The following is an 11,691-nucleotide window of genomic DNA, read 5'->3' on the forward strand; positions in this document are numbered from 1 at the left end:
AGAAGGGGGGGGGGGGCGGAGCGCGGCCTACGAGGTCGCGCCCACCCGCCGCCCGCATGCGCGCAGCGCCCCGCGCCGAGGCGGCGCCGGCGCCATCTTAGCGGCGCCGGGAGCTGTGCGCAGCGGCGGCATCGCTGCTGCTTTGTCAATTACTAACGGTAATCTGGGCCCTTCAGGCCTGGAGCAGCAACTGGAAGGCGATATAAACCCAGTCTGGAAGTAGCGAATTTATTAATACACTGGTTTTCCCAAGTACAGAAGCATGGTGGYGAGGGAAACCAAATTGTATTCAAAAGACAGTCTTGATGAGAAAATTATTTACATAACTCCCCCGGACAACAGATTCCTCACAKACAGGCTTTTATTAAGCTTCTCGTGTGTAATTGAGCATATACACTATGTCCGACASGCTAACAACGTCAGCAGGAGCCAGCACTTCCTTCATTTTTACCTCCACGCCTGGGGTAGTTGGGAGTTTCACAGATCTCACACAAATCTCAGTTTTAAGCATGGTGATAAAACATTTGCCAAAAGTTGTGATCTTACAGACRCCACGTGCCAGAAGCATACAAGAATTTAAGCGCACATATAGTGGATAAAGCAACAAGTAGGAGGGCAGATGTTGCAAGATGTCTGTGCAGCAGCATGGCTTGGCGCACCTCTCAAAACGGAGCCCTGTGGCCTCAAGCAGGAGCAGGTGCACAAGGGGTGCAGGCCTTTAACATAAAATATATATATATATTATGGAGCAGAGCTACTTTTAGAGGCTCAKTCTACAGGGCCATCAGTGTTGCTTGACAAACATTTGAGCGCAACTGATGCCCAAAAAAGAAAAACTAAAATACCCTCATGGCCAGGCTTATGCCTTACACTCCATGCTTCTCTAGTGCAAACAGGTTTCAGATGAATCTACTCACAACGCAATAAAATTTTCAGTTAAGTATCTTCACACTTTAAGATCACATATAAAACATGGGCAGGCTTAGTGCACCTGAACTAGACCAACATTACTAGGCATCTTGCTTCCATTTGCAATGGCCCAAAACGCCCCAGGTAGCTGATCCACAGAGCAATGAGCACRTTTCAGGTGTTGAGCATTACCCTAAGCTACACCTGCCGTACAAGGAACAAGCTCTCAACACACCATATTCCCACATATCTGTAATCCTGCCGAGAATAACTTCAGCATGTCGGAGCAGCAGTCCTTTCCTGAGTGGGAAGCGAGCTTCCTAGGTGCGTGTCCCACGTAGGCAACACTTAACTGGAATAATCACAAGCAAGTGAAGTAACAAGCTTCGGTTTGGCAGAAGTAGATTTACAGTGATTAAGTTGAACAGTAGTTACAGACTGAAAAGAAGTTACGTATCCACAGTATATGTACAGTATAATTAACTTCTCCAAAGCRCTTTTTCAATGCTATATTTCAAAGGCTGCCTTCAACTTAGGGAAAAGTCCTTTAAACGCTTGAAAGGCATAAAAATTCCCCTTCCCCCACAAAACCCCCAAACAATATATTTTAGTTTCAAAAAATATCTCAAACCCTCAAACAAGCTTGATATCAATTAATCTGGTAAAACAGCTGGGTGCTGAATAAAAGCACATCTGGTGGCAGGAGCGCGGAGGACGTTACGGGTGTGCTTAGTTTGGCCGGCAGCATCGGCGGGGAGCTCAGTGGGTCTCCTCCGGCGTCTGCTCTGCGATGGCTTCCGTGGCACTAGCGCTGGCGGCGGAGTTCAGGACCTCTCCAAAGTCTCCCCCGGCGGGCTTGCCTCCTCCGACTTTGGACTGGAACACAGGCAGAGTCTCAACATAAAGGTGCAGCTATTTGGCACACCGAGCAAGGCTAGCTGTATAAAAACAGTACCTCTACACCAAGAAGTTTTTTGTTTAAGTGTTTTCAGTAGAGCAGCTTTTCAGTCCTGGGCTAAAAAGGCAAGTCTCAAGTATCAGGTGTAGAAGAATCATTAGAAGCAGCTTAAATTAACCTAACAGCCTCCCTTTGGCGTCAAGACACAACTAGGGCGACACAGGTACCTCTAAATTGTAAAGAGCCTGAAAGTTGACCCATATCCATAGGCATTTAAAGGTGATTACAGCAACACAGCCGTACCAAGCCATGGAGGCTTCAAAACATTGCGTTAAAATCTCTGCATTGCTCCTGCACCATTTTCAGTCTCAGCAACACACCTTGAATTCTCAGATCTTGAGATCTCCCCATCTTGTTCCTACTACATTTAGTGCCTATTTTTAACTGGAAAAGCCATTAATGGTTGTTCCTGGTGCTTAGGGCCTTTGGATTTGAAAGTTATTTGTGGATGGGAAGACCTTACACATTTATGCCAGAAATGTAAGGCAAACCTCCCAGGCTACATACCTGCGTAGCTCACTCATCCTTAGGCAGGCTTGCAATAAGAAGCCTAGACTACTCCGAATATATATTACTAAGTATATTGTATTACCCATTTGCACAGGTTAGGCAGCTAACAGTCCTTTTAGTTAAGGGCACTCTCTTGCAAGAGGCTCAGGATGCTTAATTATGTTCTCCCATTGCTGAGCACAGAAGTCCCAGTACTTAAAAAGAAATCGTCTAAGCTATGACTAAAAAGAAGAAAAAAAAAAAAACCCAGCTATTCAGCCCACTCAAGTGTTTCCCTCACATGCACAGATCCACATTAGCTCAGGCATTTCAGCAGTGCTTACCTTCAAGTTTTCAACTTTCTCCTCAAACGATTTGAAAGTTGGAGAATTTCTAGGAACACACACAAAAAAAAAAAAAATTGAAACCAGCTCTGGTTCATATCATAAGGCAAGGAAATAAATGCTTTTCCAACATCAACATGTCTGCTATGTTATCAGCTCTTTGTTTTTAAGAGTAATCCAAAAATACTTTAGATGCAAATCTCCAGGAGTGCTACAAAACTGAACTTCAAATATACTTAAGTTGCAGTTTATTTTTTTCTTTGAGCTCAGGAAAAAAAAAATAGAAGTCTGCCCTATAAATAACCTTCACCAGTCTCAGTGGTAGGAGCTTGCATCAGAACACAGAAAGGAGAAGTAGGAGGTGTTTTAAAGTTTAACTTATTTTTGCTACCAGTTTCACAGGCCTCTCGCTTAAAGGGCACGTTTCAGAAAAGCTCAGTCATCACTTCTGGATACAGAAGTGCCCTCTTTTTACAATAAGAGAGGTTTTTTGCTTGTTATAAAAAAAGCCAGTGTAATTTAATAAGCTACGTGTTCAATTAACAAACCCTGGTTCACATTGGCATGTTCTGCTAACGTGTTGAAATCAAGGGAGCCTCCCCCCTGCTTTCTAAGTGCTGGGCACAGCTGTGATCACACACAGCCAGGATTGCATCTGCAGAGCAGGACAGCTCAGGATTTACAGCGCTGAGGGCCACGGAAATACCAAGAGGGCCCGGAGAGCTGCTGTGCCTCCCACTACCTACCAGTGCCATTTGCAAATCCGTGCAACAGCCGGTGCACCAGGACCCCACAAAGGGTAATCGTGTGATAAGAAAGAAAGGAGGCTTTTCTGAAAGTGGTTTTAAGCTTCTCCCCTCTCCCTTGCTTGGCCTTCACGTAGATCAGCCACATTTAGCAGCTCTCATTTAGGGAAGTACTCAGTAATCAGCGCGTGCGTCAGACTCTCAGGAGACCGAGGCACAAGAGCAGAGGAGAGGCAAGGGAATTTTTGTCAAGCCACAGGATCTCCTACCCACGTTTCCAGGCTGCTCTAAAATAGTTGCTAAGCTACTGTCTTCCAAACTTGCTACATTTTCAAGGGGCAAGGAAAAACTGCAAAAGAAAAGTTTCAATTCTTAGCTCAATAAAAAAGAAAAAGTACATTTGGTTGCAATCCACATGTGCAACAACCACTAATATTAAGCAGAACAAAAGCTTTTATTTCCCCCTGCATATTTTTTAGTAGTGGTAATTCATTACAAATATAGTTTATCAAATCTGACTCGATTCCACAATTCCACACATGAAAGCAAATATACTCAACATGAATTAACATACGTTACCTCATAATAGGCATGCTAATTGAATGTTGTATGGAGCGTATACTAAGTGGCAGCATTAAGAAAAAAGAAAGCAAGAGGTTAGTTTGAATGATCCACTGACAAGAAACTGGCTTAGAAAGCTGCTTCTGGATACTCCTTTCCAGTAAATAACAAAATATTCTTACACGCTGCTGCGTGTTTGTTTGCCTGCTTGCATTGCTGGGCCATGCACACACGCGAGTACAACACAGCAGAAGCTGCAACATGCTTGCTAGTAAGTGCACAGCCTGCAGAGCTGCAACAGTCCAGTTAGCTTTCTYGAGCAACAAGAAACACGTCTCTACACGAGAAACACGAGCAACTAAAAACTACATTTCTGGTTTGGACGGTATCAGATAGAAAGCAAATACTCAGAGAGTCTCATTAATCAAGTAATCTTCCCACTGAAAGAATTACTCCCACATTCAGAAGGCTTCCAGACCCAATTCAGTGTGAAATTTCCATAGTAATGAATATGGATTATCTAGAGTCACATCAATAGAAAGATCAGTTTAAGGGAAAGGTACCTAAGCTGGAAGAGACCGTTTGCTCTGTCAGACTGTGCTGGTCACAACCTGTTCTTAAATTAACAGAGAACTTCTGTAACGTGTCAGTATTGCTAGATGCTTACTGTGTAGTTACAGCACGTATCTACTTCTATAAATTGAGTGAATATAGTGACTATAGATTAAGCAGCTCCCAGATAGTTTCAAAAATGTATGGAATTGAAGTAGATTTCATGAGTGAGTTACATATTCTGGAAAATTCTTATTTACTCTTGATACAAATGAGGTTAATACGCGAGATGCTTCTTGTCATACACCAGTCATAAAGACTGTTACCATTTTTTTTCCTACAAGGYTTTATAATGTATTTCAGGAGAATCCTTGGCTGGCAATTGCCGGGGGTGCGGAAAACTTTGCCGTGCGAAACCTCCCAAACTCAAATTCATGTCTCAAGACGATGGAGGGTGTCTCACACAAGCAAAAAAGGCTCCACGGTCACTGCATAGGGAATTTTACGGCACTCTTTCAGCAGGCTCATCAGCAGAATGCAGAATAAGAGCAACACACGTGGACAAGTCCCTCACGGCTGGGCAAGTGAATGCAAAGTTTAAGACTGCTTGGTGGGCACGTTAGGCTTGGCAGTCAAATAGTGGCAGGACTGTGTTTGCCCCCCGTCAGTAACATGTAGCCATGACTCACCCCTCGCCCCATTCCTGCTGCTTTTCATTTTTCCGGATCGCTTGGCCCCCACGATGTTTTCCGAAGCACACTGAGGATGGCTGCCTCTGGGCTGTCATTTATATTGCACCGTGCGCCATRGACCACTAGAAAACCTGATTCTGCTACGGGGCAAGTTTTGGCGCAGCGCTAGGCTGAAACGGAGCAACTCTCTGTGTGCAGCCACGCTCAGCCACCTTCCGTTCCCTGTGGGAAGGGCTGCTCCTGTTCCGGATGAAGGAGGGCAGGGATTCCTGCTCCGTGCTCCGTTCTGCGCTCCGCGAGCCCGCTCAGCAGCGGCGGCTGCCTATGGCACGGTGGGGAGCTCGTCCCACCGGCCGCCTGGAGAAGCTGAATTCAGCCCCACGCAGATCATTTAAGGGGAAAGCTCGTGCGTTTGGCGGCGCTAACTCGCTGGYGCAGAGCTCACCTACACTCGGAATCTGCTTTGCAGAGTCCCACCGCAGCAGAGCACACAGTCCCAGCACGGACAGGCTTGCCTGGCACGAGATCTGCACTGGGTCAGTGCTCTGCAACCCCCCAGTCAAATCACCCAGGCTGAAGCAGCGCACAGAAAGCGAGATTAAATGCTGCAAAACTTTCCAAAGAAGTGAACTCCATTTTCATTTTCCCAAATTTTGGAATGCTACTTTAAGGCACTCACTCAACTAAGCCATAGAGCTGAGCATTTTGAAGACTCAAGACCATTTTACAACAATCACAAGCAACTCCCCAGCTTAAAACRAATAAAATCAGAGCACCACAGAAAGCTGCTCTCCAACTTTCGATGTTGCATTTAAAAGTTYGTAGCACTTTACACACAAGTGTTTTATAGTTACTACCTTGACTGACACTTTAAAACTGGCCAGTTARAATATGCCAGAGTCCCTTCCCAGAAAGCATAGCTTAAAAATTCATGAGCATTAGTTAGTTGGTATTAGTTAATAGTTAGGCTTCCAGTCAATAAATGGTGATATTTAGGAGTTAATGATCACATCAGGTTTCCAGAGACACAAGGGAAGGGATTCTAGAGGCCCAGGTGAAGGCTTCAGCCCCGTAACTCCTGCCGCACTGCGTGCTCAGGGGTTAGCAGAGCACCAGGATGCAGCTCCGAGCAGTTTCCCACATTGCCCACAGAAAGGTGGCCAGCTGATCAAGACATTCACACCAAGGGGAATAAAAGCATCAAGGGAAACCTACTAGGGGGACAGAGTTAATTTTCAGCATAACGAAAAGAAAGCAGAGGAAGCATGCACAACAAGAAAACAGTAACGTGCYGACCTTGCACTACAGGTCTCATCTCTCCTTCTCTTTCTGATGACTTTTAATTTCAGATCCACTAGTGGTCTTACTCCCTTTTACAGCCAATTCCAAAATCACCTCACAGGGCGCAAAGACCTGCCCGTGACACTTGCTGCATGGAACAGGTAATAGAGCAGCCACCATGGAGGAGGCTTCTAATCTACATGGACAAGGTCCCAAGCAACCTCACGTAGTTCATGGGCTGAGCTCGGTGACCTCCAGAGCATCATTCCAACCTCAGCTGTGTTATRATCCTCCCATCTTGCTTTCCACCTAGCTCTGAGCAAGCAGCAGAGCTTCAGAGGCAGTGGCACTCTGGCCACGTAGAAGGGGTTGAGACTGAGCTACAGCAGCAGCCCACAGAGAGGAGAAGCTGTTAGAGATGGAGCACTCCATGCTACATGCAGCTCTTCTCATGCATGCTGACCCCCATGGCAACCTCAAGAGTTATTTGGGTATTTCTTGTAAAATCTGTTGGATTTCAGGTCGTATTTCCTTTAGGCATCCTCCTTTTACACACACATGCATTTAGATAAGCATATCATCCTTTAAGCGCAAGTTGTTACTACTGCTTTACAAGCATCAGCTTTCAACTTCCAGCCTTAATACCATAAGCTTATGCACTGTTACATTTAACTACTGAAATCTTTACATTGGATATCTGCTTAAAGTAAGGAGATAAAGGGGCAGGACAGACAAGGTAACTGAACTATTCAGCATCTGCAGCTGCTGAAGTAATTGTTCAAAGGTAAGGACAATTTCAGAGGACAAACTCTGACCAGAGAATGCATAAAAYATTTTGCATTTAGACTCTACTATTACAGCCACCGTGCCAAATGCTGCAGTAGACACCAGGAGGGGAAACTGCTCTTCTATCGAGGTACAAACACTGCATGGACAAAGAACAGAAGGAATTCTGCTTGCCATTGACCTCTGAACTGCACCCTGTCTCTTCACCATTTTAACAGCGTCCTTTCTTATGAGGGAAGGGGGAAGAGAAGAAAATAGAAAAGAAAGTAAAAAAAAAAAAAAAACAAAGAAAAATATACAGAGAGGGAGATGAAGAGCATGGGACCCAGAGGGTGACCGTGGGAGTACGGAGTGAGAGGACACACACGGGAGAGCGAAACAGCCAACRCATGCGACACGGTCAGGTATTCTCAAAACCCCCCTTTGGGACACTTACTAAACGAACRTGAAAAAGCATCTTCCGTGACATTACAAGAACTACAGTTTTGCATTTCCTAGCGCTGCAGAAGCAAGTTACTTTTACAGACAAGAGATAYGATTGGAGACAGGCTGTCTACATGCTTCATTTCAGCAGTAACAATTCTTGTGCCCACCTTACCTAAAGGAATGTGAAAATGCTTGCAGTCTGCACAATGCCAAAGTAAGCAGTAAGGAGAGAAAGGAAGTTCTGATAAATCTGAAGKATTTAGCTATGTAGCTGCACCTCAAAGTGGTTTTTTTTTCCCCTTAGACAAGCAAAAAAGAGGTTAATGGCAGCACTTCAACACAGAGGGCTGATTTTATTACGTTGTTTTCCATTGCAACAATATTCTCTTATAACATGATTCTAATTTGCTCAATAATTGAAAAATAAAATTGATGTACTCTTCATGGTATGTTACAACCAGAGATGAGCAGTTTCATATGTTCCAAAAGCAAGACTTATGCTTAATTTACCKTTTTTACTTCATTATATATGACTGAATGACATTCAGGAAGGTGTTTCATGAAGCTCGTAACACCCTGCTAAAAATAACCACCAAACTTGTCCTGCTTTGCATGAGAGGCCGGGCCATTTGACACGGAAGGCCAAATGAGCTTTGGCACGCTAACACGTAAGAGTTAACAAACACAAACGGTAATAAAATCAAGCCATTTCTAAGAGGTAGAACGGCATACAAAAAAAAAAAAAAAAAATCAAACAAACATGACTCAAGGAATGCAAACGTCAAGACAAAAAAAAATGTTCAAGGGCAGCATTCCAAGGACTGGGAAAGCCAGAGCAGAGAAATGACGATGCTAAGTGCAAGGGTAGGCAAAGACGCTGATGTCTGCAACGCTACCGGACAACCAAGCAGAAGAGCAGTGAGGAAATGGCACAAATCATTTCTTTTTGCACGCACAAAATAGACACCCTTCGAGGCCTCTGCCCAAGCGAGGCCACACGAGCCAGTCATTACACGCTCCTAAAACACATGCTGAAGGTTCCTGACAGATGAGCTTGGAAAAAGCCAGGTCTGTTAAAAGCATGGGCTTACTTCAGGGATTAGCTGTTTAAAACCAAAATGCAACTGTTTGGGAAGAGTTARAGAAACCTACCTGACATCTTCAAACTTCTTGGTTATGACGGAGCCAACAGAGGAAAAAGCAGCAGAGGCCTTCTGACCAGCCTGAGACAGGGTTTCTGAGGTCTTCTTGTAGCTGGGTTCAAACACAAATAAGTCTGCAGTTATCTTAGTAGAACACATAAGGAAGCTTTTAGTGTACTTAAATTTGTGTCAAACCCAAAGACAGATATTGAGGGGTCTTTGAGCGCTCTGTTCTGTGTGGCAAGAGCTGTCTTAGAATCTCCCATACTACAATGGCTCATTCTTATTTTCCACAAGATGACTCGAAGGAATCTTACAATAATTTATCCAGGTAATTTTTAGCACAGCTTAACTTTGCACCATCTATTTAGCACCACCTAGTCCCACAGAACAGCAAGCTCAGGCACAAAATGAGAGCTACACCGTTTTCACCTGAGCGGCTGACACAGACTATCATGAACTGRTACGTACGCTGTGGTCGACGTGACATCTTGCCAGCTTTTGGTGATGTTCTGCTTGAATTCCTGCAGTGAGTTAATTCCCAGCTTCCTCTTGATTTCTGCTAGATGCTTCTCTTTGGCAGCCAGTACTTGTGAGAGYGTCTGGATCTCTTCTTCTACCTAGGCAGCACAGTTGAGGATAGAAGATAATAACTGATCTAAACAACAATTTAACTACATATTTATAATATATCTGCTATTCATGGGTCGTGAAGAAGTTGACATGTTTCTAGTGTTGTTTCAGTTGCTTCAAAATTCTGAACAGGAAATCTAATGTACTCTACAACCAGAGCCAGCTGGTCACATATAAATATCCTTGTAGCTATTCCTGTTACTGTAGTATGAAAAAGGAATTCGGCAGCTCTAAAAACCAGKATAGTTAAGAGACAAGATAGCTGTCTAGACCAGACATCCATCCAACCCCACTGCCTCATCCAGACTGGACCATCATTTCTAAGAAGAAAGGCTGGCCATTTATTTAAATTCATTTGTGGAAATGATATCCTGAGTGCACTTCTACTTTCAGGACTTCTGCCCAGCGTGATGAACCGTGGCTTCCCCCACAACGGACTGGTTCGACATGGAATAATCCTCAGGACTAAAACCAACACTGCATTAAACAGTTATGTTGGCATTTCACACCTAAGTCAAGTACACTAATCTGAGGCACAAATTCTGTCTTATGCATCCTTTGGATCACATAAAAAGGAATCACATAAAGSATCCCTCAAGTCACACAGAGTTACAAAGGAGGAAAGCCAGGCCACTCAGTGCTGCTCAAGTTTATCAGCTTCGAAACGCATGTACCCCCCTCAAGCATTTAGCTCTCCTTTGAAGAACGTTGCTTTAACTTGACCTTAAATATTYCTTCTGCTACTGTGAGTTACAGATAAGAATAGTTACGGGGTTAGTCATTAGCAAGGCAGTGCACACACGTTATTGCCAACTRTCCTTCATGCAAAGAACAGGTCCAGTCACTCTACCCCAGTGGAGACAATTCTTAGTTTCAGCTTCCATCTTCATGCTCTTTGACAGCTTATTTAATCCCTTTTCTCACTTGAGAGAGAACAGGGTTGGACATTTACAYGCTTTGGTTTGAGCCCTGTGTGCTCAGCACTTCCAGCTCAGTTCCCACAGGAGGAACTGGACGTGCTCTTCTCCTTGGCACCTTTCATATCCCTCCCCCAAACGCCCAAGTCCTGCACGCGGCCTCCAGCAGCCACCAGCTGAATACACAAGGCAGTAACACTGTGTTCAGTCACTGCAACAGCAGCATCACCCCAGGGTTTCCCTCTCTAGACCAGCTTGACAATTATTTCAGAGACACTAGCAGCTTTACCTTAGCAAGTTCTTTTCTCAGCTCGTCCTGTTCTTCTTCTGACAGCATGTCAGACATACCGACCGTAGCAGCAGCATCCTCTCCAACCTCGGGTATGGAGTCCGTCTGCAGCAGCCCTTGAGGTAAAGGAACCAGGAGAGGTCACATCATCRGCCCTTGAGGTAAAGGAACCAGGAGGGGTCTCCAACCCGTGTGCCACAGGGATGGCAGCTGGATGTTGCCGCACACTCCTGTGCCCGCGCAGAGGGGAAGCGGCTGGGAGCGGAGCCCGGTGCCCACGTGGTGTACCCGGCACACAGGGAACGGGGCCATCCCCCCGGCTGGGTTCTGCCCAGCTGCTTTAATGCTCAGCGCTCACAGAGCCGCGGACTGTGACCCTCGGAGGGAGCTGGAAACACCCTGTGGAGGGAGCCGGGAAGGGCAGAGGAGGACGCGGCCRCGCTGACAGGAGCCGGGGAGCCGCCACTCTCTGCGCAGCCCGCGCTGCTCCGGCCACCTCGGGCAGCGCTTGGCGCCTCTCCCGCCCTGCCCTGCCGCGCCAGGACACACGGAGCCGCCACAGAGGCCCCCGCCTTCACCCTGCTCTTTGGGAGCGAGAAAAAGGCCTGTTCCTGGCACGCTGCTAACCGGAACGGCGCCGCTCCGCAAGCGGGAGCCCTCACACCCGGCTCGACAGGCCCGTCACCGCTCCCTGCGCCGGGGCCGCCTCGGCACCAGTACTGCACAGCCACGGGGGAGCCACGGCTTTCCTCCCCACGTCACAGCCGCTCCGTCTTAAACACCTTTTAATGCGGCTGTGTGCAAGTCAGTAAGGCAGAAATGGGAAAGGGCTGTGCAGGCCTTCTCCACGTGTTGGCTAGTTACACTGCTAAAAACAGGCCGATGCTGAAGCGTTTAAGGTATAATACACAGGAGAAGCACCGCTCTCTTTCCCTTCATAGAGGAAGGAACATATTTATCCAGACA

At 46.0% G+C, this 11,691-nt stretch overlaps 1 protein-coding gene across 3 annotated transcripts; it reads right to left on the bottom strand.

Annotated features, from left to right (window-relative positions):
* Window positions 1-515: 515 nt before the first annotated feature.
* On the bottom strand, window positions 516-10,862 carry TPD52 (tumor protein D52). Of its 3 annotated transcripts, XM_026049656.1 has the most exons (7): window positions 10,726-10,862; window positions 9,358-9,506; window positions 8,897-8,998; window positions 7,917-7,943; window positions 4,026-4,067; window positions 2,701-2,749; window positions 1,805-1,924 (listed from the first exon to the last, which is right to left on the bottom strand). In XM_026049656.1, exons 1-7 carry the CDS (start codon window positions 10,780-10,782, stop codon window positions 1,898-1,900), a joined length of 453 nt encoding a protein of 150 aa, XP_025905441.1. In that variant the 5' UTR covers window positions 10,783-10,862; the 3' UTR covers window positions 1,805-1,897. The 3 variants fall into 3 exon arrangements, with proteins under 3 accessions (XP_025905439.1, XP_025905440.1, XP_025905441.1); XM_026049654.1 differs by lacking the exons at window positions 1,805-1,924; window positions 7,917-7,943 and adding an exon at window positions 516-1,785; XM_026049655.1 differs by lacking the exons at window positions 1,805-1,924; window positions 4,026-4,067; window positions 7,917-7,943 and adding an exon at window positions 516-1,785.
* Window positions 10,863-11,691: the final 829 nt, after the last annotated feature.

The sequence above is a fragment of the Nothoprocta perdicaria genome, unplaced genomic scaffold (genome assembly GCF_003342845.1).
Source record: "Nothoprocta perdicaria isolate Ctin4 unplaced genomic scaffold, notPer1 scaffold_60, whole genome shotgun sequence".
NCBI classification, from domain to species: domain Eukaryota; kingdom Metazoa; phylum Chordata; class Aves; order Tinamiformes; family Tinamidae; genus Nothoprocta; species Nothoprocta perdicaria.